The sequence below is a fragment of the Habropoda laboriosa genome, unplaced genomic scaffold, assembly GCF_001263275.1.
Source record: "Habropoda laboriosa isolate 0110345459 unplaced genomic scaffold, ASM126327v1 scaffold243, whole genome shotgun sequence".
NCBI classification, from domain to species: domain Eukaryota; kingdom Metazoa; phylum Arthropoda; class Insecta; order Hymenoptera; family Apidae; genus Habropoda; species Habropoda laboriosa.
The window spans coordinates 199457-224274 of record NW_017100433.1 but is presented as its reverse complement, the minus strand read 5'-3'; the positions used below and the strand labels follow the sequence as shown (position 1 = coordinate 224274).

At 39.6% G+C, this 24818-nt stretch overlaps 7 protein-coding genes across 13 annotated transcripts; 2 read left to right on the top strand and 5 right to left on the bottom strand.

Annotated features, from left to right (window-relative positions):
- Window positions 1–283: 283 nt before the first annotated feature.
- On the bottom strand, window positions 284–5468 carry LOC108575791 (transcription factor 25). 3 transcript variants are annotated; one of them, XM_017938684.1, is made up of 8 exons: window positions 5139–5468; window positions 4564–4931; window positions 3432–3660; window positions 3095–3348; window positions 2716–3025; window positions 2333–2626; window positions 2070–2263; window positions 284–503 (listed from the first exon to the last, which is right to left on the bottom strand). In XM_017938684.1, exons 1-8 carry the CDS (start codon window positions 5268–5270, stop codon window positions 479–481), a joined length of 1806 nt encoding a protein of 601 aa, XP_017794173.1. In that variant the 5' UTR covers window positions 5271–5468; the 3' UTR covers window positions 284–478. The 3 variants fall into 3 exon arrangements, with proteins under 3 accessions (XP_017794173.1, XP_017794174.1, XP_017794175.1); XM_017938685.1 differs by having other exon boundaries at window positions 3432–3657; XM_017938686.1 differs by lacking the exon at window positions 284–503 and adding an exon at window positions 1521–1674.
- A 186-nt stretch (window positions 5469–5654) lies between these two features.
- On the top strand, window positions 5655–7372 carry LOC108575848 (leucine-rich repeat-containing protein 59). Of its 2 annotated transcripts, none has more exons than XM_017938757.1 (6): window positions 5655–5984; window positions 6151–6210; window positions 6294–6416; window positions 6490–6703; window positions 6782–6982; window positions 7067–7372. In XM_017938757.1, the coding sequence occupies exons 1-6, from the start codon at window positions 5895–5897 to the stop codon at window positions 7348–7350; spliced, it is 972 nt and encodes a 323-aa protein (XP_017794246.1). In that variant the 5' UTR covers window positions 5655–5894; the 3' UTR covers window positions 7351–7372. The 2 variants fall into 2 exon arrangements, with proteins under 2 accessions (XP_017794246.1, XP_017794245.1); XM_017938756.1 differs by having other exon boundaries at window positions 6779–6982.
- Window positions 7373–7554: 182 nt separating this feature from the next.
- LOC108575769 lies at window positions 7555–10441 on the bottom strand. Its single transcript, XM_017938663.1, has 7 exons — window positions 10403–10441; window positions 9834–10334; window positions 9563–9735; window positions 9200–9507; window positions 8746–9139; window positions 8233–8661; window positions 7555–8149 (listed from the first exon to the last, which is right to left on the bottom strand). The coding sequence occupies exons 1-7, from the start codon at window positions 10437–10439 to the stop codon at window positions 7604–7606; spliced, it is 2388 nt and encodes a 795-aa protein (XP_017794152.1). The 5' UTR covers window positions 10440–10441; the 3' UTR covers window positions 7555–7603.
- An 865-nt stretch (window positions 10442–11306) lies between these two features.
- On the bottom strand, window positions 11307–12615 carry LOC108575768 (pyruvate dehydrogenase E1 component subunit alpha, somatic form, mitochondrial-like). The gene is made up of 5 exons (XM_017938662.1): window positions 12598–12615; window positions 12362–12535; window positions 11823–12290; window positions 11518–11763; window positions 11307–11456 (listed from the first exon to the last, which is right to left on the bottom strand). The coding sequence occupies exons 1-5, from the start codon at window positions 12610–12612 to the stop codon at window positions 11307–11309; spliced, it is 1053 nt and encodes a 350-aa protein (XP_017794151.1). The 5' UTR covers window positions 12613–12615.
- A 656-nt stretch (window positions 12616–13271) lies between these two features.
- LOC108575767 lies at window positions 13272–16250 on the bottom strand. Its single transcript, XM_017938661.1, has 11 exons — window positions 16243–16250; window positions 15923–16179; window positions 15686–15861; window positions 15514–15616; window positions 15138–15436; window positions 14807–15069; window positions 14380–14722; window positions 13877–14164; window positions 13683–13802; window positions 13484–13600; window positions 13272–13376 (listed from the first exon to the last, which is right to left on the bottom strand). Exons 1-11 carry the CDS (start codon window positions 16248–16250, stop codon window positions 13272–13274), a joined length of 2079 nt encoding a protein of 692 aa, XP_017794150.1.
- Window positions 16251–20459: 4209 nt separating this feature from the next.
- LOC108575809 (beta-parvin) lies at window positions 20460–23904 on the bottom strand. 4 transcript variants are annotated; one of them, XM_017938706.1, is made up of 6 exons: window positions 23738–23835; window positions 22248–22379; window positions 21752–22015; window positions 21263–21657; window positions 20942–21185; window positions 20460–20855 (listed from the first exon to the last, which is right to left on the bottom strand). In XM_017938706.1, exons 1-6 carry the CDS (start codon window positions 23769–23771, stop codon window positions 20779–20781), a joined length of 1146 nt encoding a protein of 381 aa, XP_017794195.1. In that variant the 5' UTR covers window positions 23772–23835; the 3' UTR covers window positions 20460–20778. The 4 variants fall into 4 exon arrangements, with proteins under 4 accessions (XP_017794195.1, XP_017794198.1, XP_017794196.1 ...); XM_017938709.1 differs by lacking the exon at window positions 23738–23835 and adding an exon at window positions 23882–23904 and having other exon boundaries at window positions 20461–20855; XM_017938707.1 differs by lacking the exon at window positions 23738–23835 and adding an exon at window positions 23344–23388 and having other exon boundaries at window positions 20461–20855.
- LOC108575810 (28S ribosomal protein S35, mitochondrial) lies at window positions 22989–24483 on the top strand. The gene is made up of 3 exons (XM_017938710.1): window positions 22989–23412; window positions 23483–24102; window positions 24207–24483. The coding sequence occupies exons 1-3, from the start codon at window positions 23274–23276 to the stop codon at window positions 24474–24476; spliced, it is 1029 nt and encodes a 342-aa protein (XP_017794199.1). The 5' UTR covers window positions 22989–23273; the 3' UTR covers window positions 24477–24483.
- Window positions 24484–24818: the final 335 nt, after the last annotated feature.

Genomic DNA, 24818 nt, shown 5'->3' with positions numbered 1-24818 from the left:
TCATCAAAAGTAATTCTATACAAGCATTGCAACAATATAGTTTATTTATTAGTACATTATATATACATATAGTGTTTTACGTATTTACAACTTTTTCAAATCTGGATACGTAATAATTGCTCCAAAACTTTATAAGAATTAATAACAAAAATTATAAGATCATATGTGAATACAATTAAAAGTTTTTAATATATATTCAAGAGACAATTATATCATGATAACAGTAATAATGATGATGATGATAGTAATGATAATAGTAAAAAAGGACTATAATTTTGCAGTGTTCATGATTATATAGTAGATATGTTACCTGACACGTAATGCCCTTTTTTTGCTTCGTGAAAGTAGCCGATGTTTGAAAAATATCTATACGTGTATAATTTTTCACATGGTTTTATCAAAGTTGGAAGTAAAATTTCTATAAAACTCAGATTTCTTATTCTACGTTGTAATCAACAATTGATATTAAGAATCAACCTTATATATCTTCGTTGTTGTCGTAGCTAAAAATTAAAAATCCGCGTATCATGTGTTTGCAATTATTATTATTATTATATATGTATGTACAGTGTGGTGGTCCCAGCAGAAGCAGGCCACCTAAATATTTCCTTCGTTTTTTATGATATAAGAGTAATTTGTGACATAGTATTAATGGTTTGAAACGAGGAATAATCTGGAAAAAGAATTTTTTTTTATCTGGTCATTTTTTTCTTGTTTTTTTTTTTCACGGTCATTGTTATTTTTTATGTGGAAAAACGCCCCCGCCCCCCTCATTGCACCCTATAGCGAATGAAAAAATACATCTGAATATGCATGTTTCACTCATGACCTTGAAGTGACCTTGAAGTGACTTTAGAAGTGAAAAATGTAATAAATTTGCCTGAATAATATTCGAACTTACTATTTATGTTATTAAGCGTTCAAAGTGATGTCCGTTGATAACGATTAATCATGCCGATAAATTAAAATCCACATATTAGTGTTAGAGAATTAGTACAACAAATTAATATCAGTAAATCAAGCGTGTCACGAATATTGAAGCTTCAAAAATTTTATCCGTTTCATTTGTCTCTCCGCCAGGAACTTCATGTCTCAGATTTTGAAAACCGCGTCACCTTCTGTCGATGAGCGTTGCAACAACTTAAAGACGATGCGACATTTGTTATGAAAATCTTGTTTACAGATGAAATATCCTTCACTAATCACGGACAAATAAATGTTAGAAATATGCATTACGGGTCCATAGAAAACCCACGGTGGATGAGACAAGTAGAAGAACATCTTCCATAAACAGTTAATGTTTGGTGCGGAATTTTAAATAATACTATTATTGGACCTTCTTTATTGGACCTTATTATCGACGGTACATTAAACGCAATATATTTAACGAATGAGTTAAACGAATTACTGGAATTGGTACCACTAAGAATTCGTGAAAGCACGATGGTTGCCCAGCTTACTATTCACGGGTAGCTATGCAGGTACTGAATAGAAAGTGTCCAAATCGTTGGATTGGGCGTAATAGGAACATAGTTTCACCAACACGATCACCAGATCTGACTCCGCTAGATTTTTTTCTGTGGGGAAAATTAAAAGGAGAAGTGTATCAACAGAGACCTACCACTCCCGAAAACATGGCGAATCGTATTATTAATGCTTGTACTTCAATCCCACCTGAAACAATTGAGAAAGCATCACAAGCTGTAATAACTCGAATCAGAAAGTGTTTCGCTACCGACGGACATCACTTCGAACACTTAAATAACATAAATAGTAAATTCGATTATTATTCGGACAAACATATTACATTCTTCACTTCTAAAGTCACTTGAGGGTCATCTCAAGATCATGAGTGGAACATATTGAAATGTATTCTTTCATCCGCTACAAGATGCAATGAAAAAAAAAAAAAGAATACGTGTGCCACATAAAAAATAACAATGACCTGATAAAAGAAAATTCTTTTTTCAGATTATCCCTCGACTCAAACCACAAATATTTTTCATATCATAAAAAACGAAGGAAATATTTAGGTGACCTGCTTCGGCTGGGGCACCCTGTATACTTACAATAAATGTAACCCATCGCGGCCAGCTGCCGCCACTTCTCCATTAATATCTGTAAATAGAGATGAGAAAAAAAGGGATAAAAGATTGGAGCTAGTTCTAGTTGTGCCGGCATTTGTGGTAGGTCGTTTGTAAATATCAATACTATCCGCTGGTGGAAGAGGATCATACGAAAGAACTGAACCATCACTTTGTATCTGCAATTCCATAAAAAAACATAGTACAGTTTAGTAACTAAATGAAACATAATATACAAATGCATATACCTCTTGAACGTTTACGGTAACGTCTTTTATGTCAGACAGTATAATATGACGTAAAATATTCTTCGGTAGTTTTCCTTGGTAACGCTTGCTTCGTTTTACTTCACAGTACTTTATATAATCGTCTTTCGAATCAACGCGATTTAATACGGTATGCACGTTCTCACGCAACCATGGTAAAAGATCTATTTCCTTCCACAAACGGAAGCTACGTGCAACGTAAAGATTTTGCAATTTTTCCAGCGCTGGTGAAGTCGAAATTATTGCCTTGTTGTTAAAGAAATCGTGGTTTCGTAACTGGAAGATAGATTTTCTATTAGCGCTCTTTAGTTTTACATAAATATTTATTAAAAATTGTCCCTAAAAGTGTGATAATGTAAAGGTACCGTTTCATCGGATTGTACACTACATTTTTCTAGTAACGGCATCAGGACACCCGGAAACATTATTAAAGCATTTTGTAAAAGTTCACTAGCAACGGTTCGATTGCCTAAATGAAAGTGGGCCACAGCTAAACTGAATGCTATGTTTGGTAGTTGTGTTAGATTTCTCCCACTATCCCAAAGATTGCAAAATTCGATAAACCATTCGTATTCTTTCGCTCTTAAAGCGTAAAAATCCAGCGACAGAATCACTGCCAAAGGATCACCTTCTGGATCAAGTGATAAAAGCAATTTACAAAATTCCAAACTTGTTCTGAAATATAAATAAGTTCTTGTACATAAGCTCGAAACGATTAGGATTATAAAAGTTCCATTTTGGTACCTATAACATGCACGTCCTCCAACAAAATTAAGATGTTTAAACAAAGTTATGAACAGAGCACGATTCTGTTGTTTTCTATAATCCAATCTGCACAGAGGAGTTGTAAAGATAAACAGAGGATGAAAAGCACCTTCCAGACAGTACAGAGCACGTTCCGTAAATTCTGCAGCCATTGCTAAGTTTTCACTGAGCTTACAAAGCTCAGCTAATTGTAGCAATGCATCTACATGATAGGAGTGTGCATTTATTATACTCTGAAATAAATAGTAAGGAGTTTAATGATACGAGTTTTCAAATAATTCCTCCAAAAGTATGTTTAAATTTTACAATGACGTACAACAATGTTTTCAGGATTTAAGCTTTCAACAGCTTGCAAAAACTTTAATTGAACTTGTTTGTATGACAGACTGTGTTCATATACAAAATATTGAATATTATTGGTAGACTTTATAGTGTGATCTAAAGACATTGAAAGGCCAGATTTATTAAGCGGTGGCCAATTATATCTAGGAGAAACCAACCATGTCCTCTTCAAGTAAACCAAACGACCTCTGTGTCTCCTACTGCTATTGAAATGAAGGTATTCAGGTATGTTTCTATTTCTATTTTCGGTAATTATTCATCATAGAGGAGGCAGCTCCGATAACCTTGATTTTGGCATATGCTGTTAAGGGCATTCTCCTGAAGAACCTCGAAAAAGTTTTAGCTGTCACTCGTTATTCGTTAAAAAGTTATTAACGAATAACTGTCGTTACCACTACAGCGAATTCTACCTATAATTGTGCGTCCGCGCAGCTTACGCGTCCCGTACGTCGGTGCAGATGTATGGAAAAACAAAATAAAGGCGGTGAAGATCAGTTTCGATGAGACGACGATTGAGAGTTAGATAGAAAAAAGCTACGAAGAGAGTTGTATCGTGCGATAAAATTGTTAAAAATTGTGTATAATCGTGAACATTCTACAATGTTTTTTCGTGAATTTATTCATTTGACCCACAATTACGATAATTTAATAAATTACTTAAGCGCGAGAAAAAGTGCTTCGGACCCACATTATTTGTACACGATGCAATGAAGAGATTCAATTAAAACCAAACAATTCGCTTTTAGTGCATTGTACTAAAATGTATTATGTACAAGTACATCGTGGACGCAAAAAGCAAAGAAAAACGTGCAATGTAAGTTCTCGGTTCCAGCTAGTTCACCCGTTATACAAATTGGTTGTAGTCCGCCGCGATGTGTTTGTAGAAATAGTACATAAGCGGCAGTCCCATGCTGCCGCATACGCTGCCACGGCCGAGCACGTATAGGCAGAATTCGCTGTAGTGGTAATGACAATTATTCGTTAATAACTTTTTACGAATAACAACATATGTGAAAATGAAAGTCATCCTCCCCTATTGTGAATAATTACCCTATTTTCTACCTTATATCTATTTAAATAACATAAATTACATAAAAAAAACATACTTTTGTTCAGCTTGTACAGTCTTACTACCAAAAATTCTTTTAAGTTCGTTATAAGGATTTAAATGTTTGTGTTGTACCAACAAAATATTCTCTTTAGATTTTTCTTCGTTCCACTGTAAATTATACGTGCTTTGAGAACTACAACCTGGCAGTGGTTCTCCAAGCAATTTATTCACTTCCCTCACAGTTCTTTCAATTTCATCTACATCCTCCTTATCTTTAGATTCAATAATTTGTTGAGCTTTAGAACCATCTAACTTCTTTCGTCTTTTCTTTCTTTTTTTACGTTTAGCTTCATTGATACAGTTTTCTTCTATCACTTGCTCTTCTTCGTTTTCTTTCTCACTGATTTCCGAATTTTGATTCAACTAAGGAAAAATAAGAAAAATAAGAAAAATTCAACGATTATATTAAATAATATAGGAAATATGATACGTGAAGAACGTTAAACGTTGAACAAATTGATGAAAAAAATGTTAACACGATATCATTTGAACTTGAAGTGACCGCATAAACGGAATTTGCAAATGGAAATGGTTAGTTATTAAATTTATCAAAGCATTTGAAGCACTTACTACATCAAACAAGTTGAATGCTTTGGATTTAACGTTGCCAATTATCGAATTTTCCATCTCATTTTCATTTTCGCTATCCTTCTCGGACAACACATCACCGCCGTATACTTTTTTCATATACCGTGTAGACATAGTAAATTGAAGAAATTTTTAACCGAAGAGTAGAAAAATCAACGTAAAAGTAGGTCGAAGCGCACATAAATTTTTCGAAGAATCAAGTAAATGACGACAGTTTCGACAGTGTCCCTCGTTTTCCACAAATGTTTGTTAAAACCAAAATGTTTTTTTACTTGTCAATTTTTCCTTCTCTCAATTAGCACAAGCATAACTACTGTAAACGCATAGAAGAACTACTCTCGTTAACACTGGTACAAAGTTTTTACACGTCACATTACATTACGTAGTGGTTTCGCTGATTCGCCGACCAAGTACTACCAACAGTCGTGTGATTTTCAAAGTTGCTACATTGTCAGGCAAATTTTGAAAATGACATATTCGTGGTCGTTTGGTATTGGTGGTCATCTGCCACGTGCATGTATTACCCGTTGAAGGTTTTTCCGCTAACGAAATGAAATTTTCTATCATTCGAGTAGAAGAGGAAAAAATATCTTATCGTTCTGTCGTCTCACATAACGTTCGTTTAACTTTTTAGCAATATGCTTTTTGCCAGAAGGTGACGCCACGAAAAACCACGAATACGAAACGTCTTCCATGTTTTACTGCAACCTTATTTGACTAATTTTTTATATCGCGAAAATGAATTTAAAAAGCGTCAAGAATAGATTGAAAGACGAAACTCTGGATTTGAGTTTATGCGACCTGAAAGAAGTACCTGTTCGAGAAATCGTACGTAGTTAATACCGACGGTTTGAAAATGTCCACGTTCAGTTAAATCTACCGAATTCATACATATTCAATCTATAAATTCCACGTCCTTTATATTTCCCTTTATTGTTTTGCGAACGAAAGTCTGAATCAAAATATTAAAATACTCTTTATATATTTTTTCCAGGCAACCATTAAAAAAGCAGCGCATTTAGATTTATCGAATAATCTTTTAACTTCTTTACCCGTAAGTTTTCTTTTTTTTCTTTTTCAATTTCGTTACTTTCACTTGCATAACATATTTTTCATTCCAACGATAATTTATTTCAGAGTAATTTCGTTGATCTGAAGCAAATAGTTAAATTGGACCTTAGTAGGAATATGCTGACAGAAATTCCTGAAAATTTCGGGGAATTGAAACAACTGAAGTATTTGGATCTCTATGCGAACGAAGTAGAGTGGAAATAATACATATGTGTAATAATATTTGTAAAGTAGGTCTGAAAGAAGTATGTTTATTTTGCAGATAAGTAGATTACCACTTAGTTTGAGCGAATTGAAAAACTTGAAGTGGTTAGATTTGAAAGAGAATCCTCTAACTCCTGCAGTGGCTACTGTCGCCGGTCCTTGTAGTAATTTGAGCGAATGTCAAGCATGTGCTCGCAATATCGTTAAATATTTGTCACAGGTAAAACTTAGCATCGAAGAGGAGAGGTTACGAAGATTAAATGCTATCACAGGTAATGTTTAGATAAGGAAAAGCAGGAATTGAAAAATAATTTTTGCACATTATGGATTACAATTTCTATTTCCAGCAGATACAGACGCAGATACAGTATCCTCAAAAAAAGGGGGGAAAAAGAAAAAGAAAAAATTAGTGGATAAGAATAACAAGCAAAATTTGGATAAAAATGGATCTAATTGCTCGAGCGAAGCGCTGCGAATTGATGAAACTAAAATAAAAACTGCAACATTAACACATACTGCAAAACATACTAATAAAGAACGCATATTTCAAGGTAATACGATACTTGTTTTTTTTCTTTACTGTACGTTCCATTGCGGTAATTGAATTAAGTGATATTATAATGTTTTTATTTCAGAAACCGGTACATACCGATTCTTCGTGTCGACGATTGTACGACTTTTTCTTTTCGGTCTGATATTTCTACCGACGATAGTGATTCTTCCGTTGTATTCGAAGCAATCGGAATTGTTTATGAATTATATAGAAAGGAACACAGGCGTTCCCTTGAACGCATTTCAAAAACACAGTACCGATATGGTGGAATCGTTAACGAGGATCGCAGTGAACGCTTACAACTATTTATACTATGTTTACGAGAAAAATTTCCAAACGAAGACTGATATTCCAGTGACGATATAGGTGTTTTATGAATTTTATAAAAAGGAAGACTCTTAAGTTGGCTAATAGAAACGATACGATGAAATTTGTTTAGCATAATCGATAATTTTAGGATATAACTGATATAATTAAGGAATAAAATTGGTTTGGAACATTTAACTTGAATCACACGAATCTATATCGTATATCTAACATGATATCTATTTGGTGTAAAAAGTGGTTGGTCGAAAGGTTCGGTAACGAACGTTGCTTCTGGACCTTTCTGCTCAGGGCATTAAGCATTATTGGTTACGTTCGTTTTATTTGATAGCATCGAGGATGCTGTTCTAACGGATGTTTTGCCAAGAGAATTCTCCATTCTGCTGAAAAGCTTTTGAAAGGTATTCATTCGCATGGAACCGTGGTGCTCGGCGAGATCATCGGATAAATCATCAATTCCGTTCTTTAATATTCGACCGTTCGTTTCGGAAACTACCGACTCTGCCGTTACTTTGGATTTTTTTCCGGTAACAAATCGATTCCACGACCTCTTTTCTAGGTTGATTTGCGACCTCGGTACACCTTCATTGTCCTTTTTACCAGTAACTTCCTTCTGCCTTGCGGTAAAATCTGCGAGTATAGCGATATCATCGTACAGATCTTCGGCTTGTTGATCGTCAGAAAGGTATTTAGCAAAACGCGATTCGACACGTGGTGTTTTATAATGCTCGTTGTCCTCGAACGATTCTTGCGAATAGTCGATATTTTCGCATAAAACGGGCCGATCAGTGGCGTCCATACGAACAGGATCGTAAAGGTAATTGGAGTTTCTAAAAATTTTCTGAAAATTGATCGAGTTAGCGAGGATAAAAAAAGACGGGTATATAAGGGGAGGAGATCGAAGGGACGAACGAAGAACGTTACCTGATCTGATTTAGAGGTTTGGCCATTATCTGCAGACTTGTCTCGGTAGGCGGCAACGTCATCGTAAAATTCCTGCGGATCGGTCGCATCGACGATCGCCGGTGGTTTTCCGTAGATCGGTCTAGGTGGTGGTGGACAAGTGTATTCCGATTGTTCTTCTTCGAAACGTTTCGTTTCCTGTTGAACATTGATCAGATCGCATACGTCGTCGTAATAGGTTGGCGCTTCTTCGCTTTTTACCGTCGAGGGCGGTGGAGGTGGCGGTGGTGACTGCGGCACCGCAACTTTACGTTTAGTCTTTTTCTCAACTTTCTTTGGCGATTCTCTCTTGCTTCTCACCCTATCCAAAAATGATTTCTTTTGCGGTGATTTTGTCGACTCGTCGGATTTGTCCGTTTCTCGAACCTTTGCGTTCGATACCACCGCACTCTAAAAAAACGGAAGAAGATAGAGAAAGTTGAAGTTAAAAGTGAGAGGAATAGAAAAGAAAAGAAAAGGGTATATTACCCTAACCTGTATATTGTCGTACGGTAGAAATTTGTCGCACTCGTCGACAACCTTATTATCTTTCGACACAGTATCGTCGTAGGTCTCTTCGGCTTGCAAGCCAACCGATTTTCGTGCGAGATCTTTCTTTCTTTTACTCCTCTCTTCGAACTTGATTTCGTTTCGAATGCTCGCTCGAACATCGTCGTAAGTTGTGGATTCTTTCGTCGATTTATCCTCGTCGGATCTAATTTGAAAGGACGTTTCATCGATATTTCCATAGTGCATCGTTTCTCTGAAGTCTTCGATCTTATGATAAATGTCGTCCTCTTCTTCATCGGGAAATTCGTAAGACGAACGAGGAGGAAGAGGTAAGGAGGGTAATGTTCGGGGGATACGAGCTGGTAATGGAGGAGGAAAAGAAGAAGAAGGAGGAGGAGGAGGAGGAGGAGGAGGAGGAGGAGGAGGAGGAGGTGGCGGCGATGGAGAAGGAGGGGGAGGAGGAGAGGAAGACAACGCATCCTTGGAAGAAATATCGTCCCCTCGTGCATCTGTCGTATCCTCCTTGTCGTTGGAAGGAAGGATCGAAGGTTGTTCGGAAAGGTTGTCCGAACTTACTTCTTGATATCGATCTTCTTTGTTCGATTGGCCGATGTCGGTGTTCGGGGCAAGATAGGGTGGCGGTATAATTTTCGGAAAGTCATGTTTATATTCGCCTTTTTCCCCTCCTTCTAATTCACAAATTTTCCTTACCCATTCCTCCATGTCCTTTGGAGTTTGCGCAACAAACTGAAAGAACGTAACGGTAAAGATTGGAGAACCTCTTTCCTTTGGTTTTCCTTACCTGGAAGGTCCTGTTACCGGGACGAAAAATCTCAAAAGTAGATTCGCTTCGTCGTTGATCTCGAGGAGTGGCATTAGGAGCAGCACGAGCCATGTAACCACGAATCGGTAAAATGGTGCATGGACGATTATCTCGAACGTTTCCGTAAATCAATAAATGTGATCCGACCAAACCTAGGATATTTGCAAAGAAACTGTTCCGTTGCATTAAGAATTTCACTGCGACGTGGAATCGTCGCGGTCACGCATGCATCGAATACGACGACACTTACCGACCCAGCACGTTCGGTACTGTTCGAAAACGAACAATTTCTTTCCTTCTTTCCTAATAAGGGAGCCGCAGATTTGGCACTTACTTTTCGTTTGTGCTGCGGTAAAGCTCGCGTAAATCTCTACCAGCGTATTTTCCACACGATCCTCTTTATTTCGAATATTATCGGCTGCTTGGAGGACCTGGGCCTGGACCTGGACCGCGGCACCATTACTCGATTCGATTGGATTCGGCTGGAAAGCCTCGTAATAACCATCTTGCGGCGATTGTTCCTCTGCCCGTACGTACTCTTGTAGCTCGGCTTCCGTTTTCAACGTCGCCTTAATCAAGCCTTTCGGACCGGCTGCGTTCATATTCAAGTACGGTTCCGGAGACGCGATTCTATCCACCGCGAACGTCGTGGTCAGCGTATTTTTCGAACGTATCAGCAAGTTGTCGCGAATGCTCTCCAAGCTAATCGGAAGTTTCACTTCCCGGAGACATTCCAAGAATTGCACAACATCTAGAAGGAGGAAAATGCAGGATTAACGTAAATCGGTACCGATTCGATAGTAATCGATCGAAACTTACCCCGGAGTATACCGGTAACTTCCGTATCGACTCCCATTTTTCTTCAATCATTCGTCGTCTACGTACCTATTTCTACATCTGTGTAGATACGTGTATCAGAATTTGAGAGGATGCGCTGTATACATACCGTATGTAGATAGACGACAAGGAGTAGGCGTCACCCCGATTACGGACTATCCTCGTCGGGCTCGAACCTTTTTCCTCTCTCAAACTTGATCGATTAGATTCGCGACTATAATATTTTCGACGTGACCAAACGAACGTTCGTCGTATCGATCGCGCATACTTGTTTATTTATTATGCGTTTTTAACATCTCTGTTTACGATCGATCGCCGATCGGACGGTCGACGAAGCGACGAAGCGACGACATTTCACTTTTCCACCTGATTTCTCGCGACAAATATCCGCACTTAGCGTATGGATATAGCGTATTCGTTTCATCCAAGTGGATTGTTTATTCGCGGTGGTGAACTAAGTGAAGAACTAAGAACTAAGAAAGGCTCTCGTTAAGATTGAACGAGCTGAACTGCACGTGGGAGCAGCCGAAGGGGACTCCCGCAAAGACTGTCCCCTCGCTCTTTCGCCTTTTCTTCCCTTTCCATCTCTCTTTCCCCTTTGTTTCACTCTCGTTCTTTCTCGCAACCACCACCACTTAACACCACAAACCACGATTGACTCACTCTTCGAGCATTCACTTCTGCGTTAGTAAATTAGACTATCCTCGTCACGTTCGCAGTACAATCCTCCTCCTACTCTTCTTCTTTCCCTTTCCTCCGTGTCTCGACCGCGATCTGACGTAGCGCGCGACGTGTTCGTTTAATTGATCGTTCCAATTGACAAAGTAAGAAAACGAACGAGACAAAGAAACTTTATTTGGTCGTGTACAAAATCGTTAATCGGCGTTTAATGAGTTTCCCAGGGTACTTTGCCGCGCACTTTTTCCAACGGGTTCACGTAAACGTCGGCCGCAATATCGGACATTTCCGGAAACGAGTCGGCTTTCGCTTGTTCCAGTTCCTCGTCCACCGCTTTGTACGTGCTATCCCGAATCGTCTGGCAGAGGGGCAACGTTCGAGGAAATTGGGGGTAGAGGAAAGGAGGATCGCGATCTTACTCGAATTTCCTCTTCGCTTTTCACACCGTTCTCCACGAGTTGCTTGGCCAGTAACTGGATAGGATCTTGTTCGGCTTGGACCGATTTCACTTCGTCTCTAGTGCGATAAGAGGTACCGGGATCGCTCATGCTGTGCCCAAAGTATCTATAGGTGACCATCTCGAGGATAATCGGCCCGTCCCGAGCAGCGTACTCCCTGGCGAACTTGACCGCCTCGCGAACAGCCGTCACTCTCATCCCGTCTACCTACATAAATAGAGCGGAAGTAAGGAAGGAAGGAAGGAAGGAAGGAAGAGATAACTGACCTTCACTCCTGGGATAAGATCGCCACGTGCGTAAAAGTTGGTGTTGGCCGAGTGTCTGTCCACCACCGTGCCCATACCGTACAAGTTGTTCTCGCATACGTACACCACCGGTAACTTCCACAATTTCGACATGTTGTACGCCTCGAAGATCTGACCTTGGGACGCGGCGCCGTCTCCGTAGAATGCCCACGCGACTCCGCCTGTGCCGTTGTACTTGTGAGCGAATCCCAACCCGGCGCCGATCGGTACCTGACCACCGACGATCCCGTCGCCTCCGTAAAATTGCCTCGCGTACATGTGCATCGAGCCACCTTTTCCTTTCGAGATTCCGCTCTTACGACCCATCAGTTCCGCGAAAACTTGCCGTGCCGACACGCCGAACACCACCGCGAAACCGTGGCACCTGTAAGCCGTAATCACGCTGTCCTTCTCCGTGATCGACATCTTCGTACCAACAGCTACCGCCTCCTGCGTGCAACACCTTCCTTTCCCTTTCCTTTTCTTTTCTCCTTCCTTCTCCTCCTCCAGTTATACTCTACCTGGCCAGAATACAAATGAAGGAAACCGTTGATCAACCGCAATCTGTACAACTCCGCCGCCTTGTTTTCCATTCTTCTGATGTAGTTCATCGTTTTCAGCGCGTAAGTAGCTTCTTCGTCGTTCATCCACGCTTCCTGACTTGGTCCCTTCTCCAAACGATACAACTCGTATTTCTAACACACGCGTATTCTATTACCATTACGATCCATTACGATCTATCAACGTCAAACTTTACCGTTTCTACTCTCATTTTTTTCGACATTTCCCTAGAACGTGGAAAGGAAAGAAATCGACGCTGGGACGAGCGACCGCGCAGCAACCTCGACAGATACATTCTTTTCCGAAATATTCCGCTCGAAATTTTCTCGAAATCCCCTTCGATTCCAATTCGTCCAAATTGATTTGTCGTTGGTTAATCAACAACAGTCGAGATGATTACCGCCTGAAGGGTTTCCGAATCGATCGTCGATATTATCCAAGACAATATCTATCAAGCAACGCAATTCAACGACAAATGAAATTTATTTATTTATTTATTTATGTACGTATGTTAGATTTTCGATTGCACCCCCCTTACACGAGATCGAACGAAAACGAGTCATCGAGGAGGTTCGAGGGAGAACCAGCAGGATGTAGGAGTCGAGACGTTTTCCTCGTTGTCCACCGCGAATGGAGGCTCCTTTTCGATCCCGCCTCAACTTTCTCTTCCTCGCGATCCTCGATCTCGTTCGTCTCCAGTGGAACACGCCGCGCCGCTCTAGCGAGAATCGGCGATCTCAGGATCGTGCTAGACGTGATATCGTTCCTCCACTCCTCCTTAAGTGTACTACGCGTTCTTCTCGTTTACCACGGGATTGTCAAGAAGAGAAAAAGTATAAACCTACCGTTAAAAAGGAGAAAAAGAAAGGCTTACCGTAACAGGGGTTTGATGGTAAGTAAGTTGGTCAGTATCGACGAAGTTTGTTCCGGTTGCAACGCCGTTTTCAAGATCGCCGCCCCCGCCGCCGCATCGAACTGCGATCGTGGCGAGAACATCGAGCGAATCATTCGTAATTCCTGTTCCAACGAAAACCCCAAAAGAGTGATGGTACAAATTAACTGACAATTACACGCAAACTTGCCTTCTTCCGCGACGATTTCCCGCTTTCCTTTTCATCTCGCCTCGCATTCGGCAACGAAACGGCCAAGTTCGACCAACTACCAGTTGTAACCTCGCTCTTAGAAATTTCGTAAGGAACCTGATCGTAAGGAAGGACATATGTATTTATGTAAGTATGTACATATTTCGATGGACGTTCTCTTTCTTCTTTCTCCGCATACCTGCGACTCGGTACTCTCTCTCCAATTACTACACCACCGTTTATGCCTGGGACAAATTCGATTTTCTTGCTTGATGCTTCTCGACAGCGAGGAATGTGTGTGCGCCGTTAACCGATCGATCTGGAAAAGCCGCGGATAGGAAAGAAGATAAAGGCGCATACGAAAGACGAAAGACGAAAGACGAAAGACGAAACACGCACTTTCGCGCGTTTTGTTTGTTTTCGTGCGCTAGTTTGCGAGGAGCGTGGTAGCAGCGAACGTTCCAGGATACACCGTTGCTTCGGAGCCTTGCTTGCTCCTACATTCGGATCACCGAACAACCCCTTCGATTCTGCCACTTTGATCATGAATACCGAGTCGAATTGTATCATTTCCTTTCTTTTTATTATCGCGAGAAAGCATCCTGGATCGAGCATACGTGTAGCATTCTCTCCGTAAATATCCTCGATGCTGCCCACCTCGAAAAGATCGCTGTCCGGAACCTTACAAGTTGTCAGAAATCTGTATGTCAGGCGTGTAAAGTAAGTATAATAAAATATGGTAACTGTCTCTTACGACAACGTTGCCGGTAACTGTCGTCGAGGCACGATCGTCTCCCCGCGATTCCAACTTGGCAGCTTTTCTCTTGCCGGAAGAAAAAGGAGGAATAAAGAATAAAGAAAGAATAAAGTTGGGGAAGCACATAGTGGAAACTTACCGGATGTTCCCGAATGTATTTTTCTACGGCCATTCGATTCACGCAATCTACCACACCTCGAATCATATCTGTCGTCTCCGAAGGTAAAATCGTGTGCACTTGGTAAACGAGGAACTGTACGTTCGGCCGGGTCAAGGCGTACTTCAAAGTGGACATCTGATCGGCCAAGATAGTTGGCCACTGCTCGTGATCGGCGTTCGTCAACGATTCGAGGAGATCCGCGTCTCCTCCGCGTGCCACCGCGAGGTCCACGATATCCGTAACGCCCGTGTAACTGCACGACGGTACAGCCAAAACTACGGTAGCCCTCTCCAACTCACCGATCCCCGGATCAGATACGTACCTAAAGAGATAAAGACAGCGATCGGTTTGAAAGATTCGTTCCAACTGGCACGTTGACGCCCAGGAAGAGATAAGAGGAGGATACTTTTCGGAAAAGACGCGACACCGTTGCAGCAAAGTGACGCCACCGCCGTCGAGGTGTTTCAAATAAGTCTCGTATTCGGAACGGTGATCGGCAGCTCCGAAGGCGAAAAGTGTACCAGCGTGCTCGATATCGGCCAACAGTCCGGCCAGGTATCCGGTGTGTCGAGGCGCGAGAGAATGCGTTAAAACGACCGGGCCGCAGAGCCGGCCGATGCGAATCGCTCGTGCCAACGTTGCCGCGCCCAAGCACAACGATCTTTCCTGCTCGTTCCAACAGAAACCAATCCGATTACCTATCGACCTAATCCTCCCCCATCCAACCAACCACCTACCAGAAATACGAAACGACGATCACGAACCAGAGTGGAAACGGCCAATGTCTCCCGCGCCCTCTCCTCCAAGTTCACCATCTTCGGGCAAATCGAATCGAACGTCCATCGAAATTCCATTTCCTCCAGTTCCCTCGCATCTCCCTCTTCGCAGCAGCAAACCAAATTCAGCTTGGACATCTCTTCCAAAAATTCCTCCTTGCTGCGCACTTTCTCCGTGTTTATCCATCCGGACGCGATCGCAGCTTCTTCCGTCCAACGCACACCTTCGATTACGCGTAAACGAGTCGGCAGCAATTCGTCTTCCCACCGATAACAATATAAGTACGATAAGAATGTAAGTACGAAGGAAATATTCCGATTTATCGAAAATAATTACCGAGCTTGAGGGCAGAGCCGCGGATACGCAACCGTGAGATGCTCGCCGCGACGTGCGTTTTCACCTCGAGAAGAGCGTTCTCGATCTCCTTCAATCCAGCAGCCTGATACATAGCCGATACAACCACATATGTACACCTACCGAATAAAATTAAAAGCCCCATGTTTCTTACCTGAAACATTTTCTCCCTTTCCTCCATCGCCACCATCTCCGCCGGAGGCAGTCTCGCAAATTTTCTCCCTTGCATATCGTACAGCAACAACCACACCATTTTTTCTCGATCTTTGATCGCGTCGTTGTATCGCCAAAATCCTATATCCTCGAGAGCACGGGTGAATATCCTTTTGTCTGAAGAGAGAATCAAATCAGGATAGAATCGAATAGGACGATAGTTCGAAGAGGGACTTACACCTAAGAACGTCGTAAACCAGTCCGAACACTCGGCGCATTTCAGCCTCGTCCGAGTATATAGGAGGAGGTTGTACTTTTCCAAGAACTTCCGCTGCCAACAGGATATCCTTGATCCGCCAGCCTGGTCGAATAACGCTCCTCGCCGATCCCTTTACCTCTCTCTTAGGCAAACCCTTTAAATCGTACACCCGCCTTTTCGGCTCCCATTCCCAATATCCGCTACTCTTTCTCGACCCCTCCTCCGTTGCCAGTCTCCTGCTTTCGGCGACCCTTCAATTTCACCACTTTTTCTTCACGCCACCACCCATCCTTACTTACTTCTCCATTATAGGCACATACATACATACATATGTATATACTATATGTACTATGTATCAAATATTGTTATTATCACATGTTTGTATATTTGCTTGTCCAACGATCCAACGATTCGTACGAAATCGCGATAACCAAACGAAAAGTAAGCGTGAATCGAACCAACGTCGAACGGAGACAAATTCAATTCGATGTAGAAACAAAATAACGTACACGATTGTGCAGAGTTAACACCTCGGTGACACGGTGCCTCGAGGAGACGTATGTATGTATGCGTAATTTCTAAACAGTTCGGTGAATCACCTTTCTTCCCCTACGTTGTCGCATTCTCTTTGCAATTCGACCAAACGGTAATAGACTCGATAACGCCAATCTTCGTTGCTCGGCAAAATCAAATCGTTCACATTTCCATCTGATTTATCCTCTCGTACCTGGTTACACCTTTCCATCCATCTTGCCAATGCGATACACAAAATATTCGCAGAACCGTTCCTCTTTCTTACAGTTTTCCACCGTTCTTCCAGTCTCGCATCGTCGCCGTCGCCGTCGCCGTCGCCGTCCTTACCCTTCTCTTTCTCCTTCATTCTTTCACCCTTCGAAATTAACCTTTTTCCAACGCTACAATTTTACAATACTAGAATACTAGAAACGCGTTACAATAACGAAAGAAACATAGGGAGAAGAGTAGATAGTACATATAGTACGTACTTACATGCGCGTATATTCAGAGATGTTGTCTGTTCGCTTGACGATCGTTCTTTGGATTTCGTATTGGGCCAAGAGACGAGCAGCAAACCGATTACTGTCGTAACGTCGCGTGTTTCGCCAACATCATCTTCCACCAAGTCGCGTCTAACCGTTTGCGCGGGCATAAACTGAAATCGCGCCATTTCCAACCGGCCAACGATGATAAATCTGCTTTCGTGAGTCCTTTCATTTATTCATCCTACGTATATACGTAAGTATGTAAGTATGTACATATGTACATCGTGGAGAACTGGAACGTCGCAAAGCGCAACGTGCCACAAACGGGACGATAAATGTCGAGATGGCGAGCGCGTGCTCTCCTTCTCTACTCTCCTAATATCCAACAATCGCTCGATCGCGATCAAACAAAAACTTACGATATGTATAAGGAAAGAGAGATAAATTTCCAACGAGCAAACTGCTAACATCTCTCATCTTTGTCCGTATAGTCCATCTAATTCTAAGAGGGTTTACCAAACTGACACGTTCCGTACACATTTATCCGTGTATCCGTCATATTTTTCTGACACCTTGCCTCAAAATTCTGACAACTATTCTACTCGAATCGCGACGGACAACCGTCCACATCGATCGATCCCATAGAGAAGTCACGATACGATCGATCCATCCGTCCGAAGCACGTAGGTAAATCGTTTAGACGAATTATTTCATCAACTGCCGATAATGTAGTACGTTGATAAAAGAATAGAAAAGCACAGTACCTTGTACCTAATGTATTTGTCTCTTCAACCTTCTGGACTACCGATCGTGTAAAAAATCAGAGGATTTGTTGTTCCCTCTACGAAATAAAGCGGTGAGTTTAGCAATTTCTACGTACAATCCAATCTGTCAATCGACGACAGATCGACAGAAAAAAATCCTCTTTTCTTCAATTTCCGTATAACGTTACATACACAAGTATATTGGGAAGGGTATTGTTCACGATCTTTTCACACCAATGGAACACTAATAAATGTGACGAATCGTCCTTCTACTAATAAACAATTATTTACGTTACTTTTTTATTTGGAATTTCATAGTTACGTTTAATTCCAATTCCAACCGCTACTTATGTTGTTATCTTTTTCTATGCTGAATCGATAATGTTGGTAGCGACACACGAAAATGGTAGTCCTATCTCCTGTACCGTCGTCTGTTGTAGAACATAGTACATATTTACGCATCGGATGAATCATCCATCCGCCAATGAAATATTGTCCTCTCATATTTTTTATTGCAGTATAATGAGGATTCTTTGAATTCTTCCCCTTTCGATAATATTTATTGTAAATTAGAGTACAATTGCATGTACTAAGCAGATCAAAATTCGTACATGTAATGAATTTTTCATTTCTTTAATATTACCAATGTTGCTGAAGGTCCACGCTTTATTCTTCAATTATAAAAGCTCACAAAATCATCGTAATTATTGAGTTAATAATAATTTTACCCTTGCTGACTCGATTTACGGCCCTGGAAGACGGAGATCAGCGACCTGCGGACCAATAGAAATCACTTTACATATATATCCTTTTCGCACAGTAGTCCGTTCCTTGTCTGATACCTCTATTTACATTCTGTGTTCCCAGTAACGAGACGTTAGTTCACGCAGCCAAAGTTTAACAATATTCCTTAGGACAGAACTGAAATGAGTTAGACAAGGAGATATATAAGGATAGATAAAGACAGAGAATTTCAATATAGTGACGCCAGCGCCGTCTCGTGTTTGGCAACGCAAACTAAAACTTTTTAATAGAAACGCAGAATGTCAACAGAGGTATTAGACAAGGAACGCAATAGTCTGCGAGTAGGATAGAGAGAAACGTTTCCTATTGGTCCGTGGGTATCTAAGCTCCGCCTCCTGATGGCGGTCTGGTCGACATTAAGTCGGTCAGGGAAAAATCATTAATAACTCAATAATTACGATGATTTTGTGAACTTTTAGAATTGAGGAACGTATTGTGTACAATTAGCAACTTTCTCATATAGATTTTAATGCACTGGACCCTTTGGATAATTAGTTATTAACTATTTTAATATGTGGTGACGGTAACGGTACCGCATACCTTTACGGTTTATCAATAATTTCATAACTTTCTACTAAATTCTCTTGCAACTAACTAGTTGCGTCTGAAAGGTAACTCCTTTGGCCGTATACTCGTATAAGCTTTATCAACACATCCCTTCTGGTTTCATAGTTATTTAACATTCTTCGAGGTAGTATTAAATACACCCGTCGCATTCAATCGCAACGCATTTTCGTTATTTCAATAGACACCGGTGGTTAATTATGCACTTCCAAGCATGTAGAATGTAGAATGGACTTTTATTTATATTCTCCATTAATTTTCGTAGCCGTAAGTGATGTAGTTTATTAGATATTGGCAATTGTTTGTAACATTTGTCTATACTCGAGTATGATGAATAGGGGACTCTCTCGTGCAATATTTAATAACTCTTGAACCAAACCGAATATGTTAATAAAAATTATATAAGAATGTAGCTAAGGGAATTGTCCTTAAGATTCGTACAATTAGTTGTATGAGAATTTAGTAGAAGGCAATGAAATTACTGATAAACCGTAAAGGTATGCGGTATCGTTACCGACATCGCGTAATGTAATTGCTTATAACTAATTATCGCTGGAGTGTAGTTGATTAAAATCTATATGTGAAAGTTGCCGAAGGTCCACACTTTATTCTTCAATTCTAAAAGTTCACAAAATCATCGTAATTATTTAGTTATTGATGATTTTTTTCCTGGCCGACTTGATTCAGCGCGCGGGAGAGATGGAGTGTTATGTATCCGCGGACCAATAGGAACCGTTTTGCTTGTATATCGCCAGACGCGAGATGGCGCAAGTTTCGCTTTAAAAATTTCCTCCCCTTGTCTTACTCATTACTCTACCGGTATTCGTGTCTTCATCTATCCTCTTCCGTGCCTTACTCATTTCTGTATTGCTAAATACCTGGACGAGTTATCCTTCGCAGTAAACGCGATTAAATATATTGGATTGCGTGGGTGGGTAGTAATTTCGTAGTTACGTTTAATTCCAAAAGCACTACGCTAATATTGTAAACTTATTCTATGCTAAATCGATAAGCGGTTTTCTCGGCCCCGAATCTCTGGACAAAAAGTACCATAAGATGCTATTTAAATAGGTGTATCGTCTGTACGTCGTCTGTGAAGAAACTAAAGATTATTTTATCGTCTTGTCCTCTTATCTACGTTCACGCGTAACACAAATAGACATAATAGGCAAACATTTAATAATATTTATTTTACAGTTTATTTGGACTAAATGCTACGAAATAGCCACGTATAAGTATCGGTACGGCAAAAAAAGCTTATGAAAATTTTAACGACCATTTGTTCGTACAAACAAATTAATAGAAAAATATAATAAGGCACGATAAAAAGATCAAACATGTGGTTAAATGTTTAAAGTTGTATATTTCTTAGAAGCCTCGTAAAAATATACAAAATTTATTATTTCTTATAGTTCATTTCAGTAACAACAATGTAAGATCTGTAATATTGGACAAAGTTTGATTTAACGACGAATAACAATATCCCCCCCTTTCATGTCGCCACTTATTCTTCCCTCTCTTCTTTCTACCCCGCGTGCCGCAACGTAACCCCGCCCCCCATATATGCATAAGGGTGCTGCTCGTGCGTGTACCGATTGTAAAAAGCATACTCTTTGGTTAGTACATTAGTAACGTTAATTAATTGTCGTTAATATGTCGAGTCTTATTATGTTTATCCGCTGCTTTCCAGTCATTTCCCATTTCAATTCATGCCTTTGTACTTTGTGAACAAATTATGCAACACCCGTAGAGTTGATTTTAGATCCAAGTTTACGATATCTGTGAACAAAACGGAATTATACATTTCATAGTAAATTACTTACATTCGGTACCATGTGATTAGAAAAACTGCAGGCAATACAAACCTTCTGGGCGCGCTTTCGGTTTTGGCAATCCAATATCTTGCATAATATCGAATGCAAATGAAACGTTATGCACCTTCTGATCGTGTGTTTTAGGCGTCAGGTGAAAACTCCCTAAGGGTACGAAAAATCCTTCGAGAAGTCCAAGTAGAAGCGTTAAAAACACGCCATCGTGAAACTGCGTATCTAAATCCGTCACCTCCAAATGAACTTTACTTAGATGTTTGTTGACAAAAGTGATTAACGACTAAAAAATAACAGTGTTAATTGTACAATCGTTCGATCGGCGGCTTATTATCTATAAATCATACAAACCGCACACACCTTTTTAACCACAGCTAATTTATCAGGAGGATGATCGAAAAGAGTATCAAAAGCGTCTGGTTCACAACGCATTCCCAAGTCGTCATACGTCGATGTAATTTCTTCCCTAACCGTTCTATGGATCAGTTGACCATCTTTCTTACGCACAACTACAACCTGAGCAGCTACTCGTTCTGGCAGTCTAACAGGCGCTCGAAATTGTCTCGCCAATCCCACCAATAAATGCAAAATGGCTACGATATTTTTCGAATGAACAGATTCTACGCTCCATTTATATGGAGGATAACGACCTAATACCCGATTAGCGGTTGATAAAACAACAGCCAACTTCTGTTTCTGCCCCTCCTCAGATTGGGTCACCTCAGGAACATCCAATTTCTCTCCTGTTAACTTTTCTAAAATTATATTTCATTATATTTATTAAGTTAGCTATGTATACCCAACACATTTTTAAATTCCATATAATTTCATTATTAATTGTTAGCATACCTAACAATTTCTGCAGTACCTGCCCGTCGTATAAATCCTCTGCAATATCTTTTACGATAATTCGTTGCTCTGCTAATTCATCGTTAATCCATTCGATTAAAACAAATATCAGCTCTTTCAGCTTCGAGTCCTCCAATGATCTAGGCTCTATCATAGAACGTTCCTCGTTTTCATCCAACGCATATTCCTCAGGTGGCATTTCTGGATTGGCTGCATACCCTGGCGAATCTATTGCATATTTCCCTTCTTCCTGTACTTCTTGCACTACAAACAAGCAAATTCAAAACAAAACATCAATTACCTATACAAACAAATAAGAAAGGTTTTTAAAAAGCAAATCGAAAAACGACGCTCATTTTTTGTTAAACGGTAAACGAAAGCTTAAAGCAACAAATCACTCGTACCATATAAGGAAATACATTCTGTAGGTTCTTAGAAGAGAGAAGCACAAGCAAGGTTAGCTTGAAATAACGTTACGCTAAACGTAATGCGATACCTTCTTTAATACGCTTTTTTCGACCCAACGTGCCAATCTTATCCCAAAAACTCTCTTCTTTTTCATCCTTCCTCGTGGATATAGGTGGTCGCGGAGATTTTGGACGGGGAGACGCCATCATTCCATAATGCACTGTATACAAAAAATTCAACAGACACGACGAAAAGCGTCATCTCTCAAAATACACAAACCTCTGATCTCATTTGCAGCAGTTATACAACGTCACGCATTTTACATTCTTTTTTTTTTGTCACATTTCATATTACAATGAATTTTTCAAGTATCCTTTTTAGGCATTTACTCTTTCTTTTTCATTATATGTACTAATATTAAAACTTATTGAAAATTACTAAATTACGTAGTATTGTTACTTTAACATTCCATTAAAACTTTGCGAACTTTTCGGAACGTACACTAACATTCAGATCCTTAAAATGCAAATTATATCATATAGTGTGTGTATTAGATTGAAATCATTCGAAATTTAGAGGATACATAATTGATTTTATTTAAAATAACACGTAGATTGATTTTATCAATTACAAAAAGGAAAGATGTAAAACTAAAGAACGATTATTAGCTACGAAATTGTTAAATGCTGTTTATTCAAAAAACCTATAGACAAATTTTTTACATGAATTTCTTTTACCAATTAAGTAGGAACGAAATAAAATTTCAATTATACTTCATAATACACTATAGCAGTGTTTCTCTAAGAGGGATCCGCGAGATATCGTGTCTTTTAATCAAATTTCGTAAGAATTTATTTTACAACAATTTTCGTTTCATTTAACGTCTTATTGAAATTAGGATGGCGAGTCTCCCTCGATTTTTGAAAAATCGTATAAGAATTCCGTGACAAAATAAGTTTAGAAAGCACTACACTATAGCAACAGTTCCAGCGTGCGTTGCACAATCGAAGGGAATGTATGGAATTGAACCGTTCAGAGATTTAGTTGCTTACGATATATACACTTAGTACGTGATTGTAGGTTATTAACAAGGTATTAAAGAATAATTGTCGAAATGTTATCACTAATACGACGCTATGAAGCCAATAATATTGCGGCAGTACTAAAAATTATGAGATTTTCACCGTTATCTTCCACAACAAGCACACAGTGTGTTGCTCAGACCGCTGTTACTGAGGATAAAGACGATATAGGTATTGTGGTATTATTGCTTAAACCATATATTACAATTTTTTATACAGAACGTATCATTTTCTCTCATAGAGTTTCGAGTGTTAGAATTAATGCCGAAGGAAAAGCGGATGCTTAGAAAAAAGGCTTCAAATATAACAAAAATGGGTCCACCCAAAGCTGAAGCAATGCCAATAGATCAAAATTGGCAGGCAATTTGGCCCACAGCACGAACATTTCAACCACACACTGTCCCACTTCCTTTAAAACAAGGATATAAAAATCCTAAAGGTATGCATCCTGATAAGTATGCAAATGCAGAGCTAATGAAAATTCCAAACTTTTTACATCTCACTCCACCTGCGATTAAGAAACACTGCATGGCCTTAAGAAGATTTTGCACAAAATGGCCAACAGAATTGCAAACAAACGAAGAGTGCCAAAAACACTTTCCTCTTCAAATAATTTCATCCAATTATTGTTATTCCTCACCTACAATAAGAGAACCTCTTGCCAGAATAGTGAGTCTAAGAGTGAAACTATCCTCTTTGCATTTAGATGCACATGCTAAAGACAAAATGCTTAGGTTAATAGGTGATAAATACAATCCTCATACAGATGTAATAACAATAACTGCAGACAGATGTCCAACTAAAAAACAAAATTTGGATTATGTAAAATACCTTCTAACAGCCTTATTTCATATATCTTGGGTAAGTTATTTGCTATTAGTTCTGCTAGCTTTCTAATTAGCGTATTGTACAAGTGAAATAATACAAACAAAAGCTGTTTAGGATAATATTGTAAATTTTTTCAGCGTGTAGAACCATGGGAAACTGAAAAATCAGAAGCAGATATGGAGTACTATGACTGGGATAAAAACAAAAGCAGAAAGTCTTTAACAACTATGTATAATTGGCCAAACTCGCCAATCGATTCCAGTTATGAACATATACCGCACGCAGCAGAATACAGGACTGCAGTTTCCGATCTAATAAATAAGGGGGAAGATCCATTTTCGATCAACAAGTATAAACAAGCTGTTAAAAATGTGTTAAATTTGAAATTTTACGAGAATACAGAATAAATGCTAATTAGAACATTGTAATATTTGTCAATATAGTGGTTAGTATAATTATTATAAAACATTCACGTAGAAGAGAAGAGAAGAAAAAGAAGTTTTGGTGATATAACTAATAATGTAATTAAGTAGGAATTCACATAATATCATTAACACTTCCACTATTTACTAACTCTGTATATATAAAATTTTTAAATACAATCTACAATGTATGCATATAGTGTCACTGCAATGATAAGTATAACGCACAGTCTTCGTCCATTCGTTATAGCGGACACGCTCAATTTCATGTACATTTTATTCCGGAAGAACAGGAAAAAATACTTCGTGATATCGTAACATAAATAA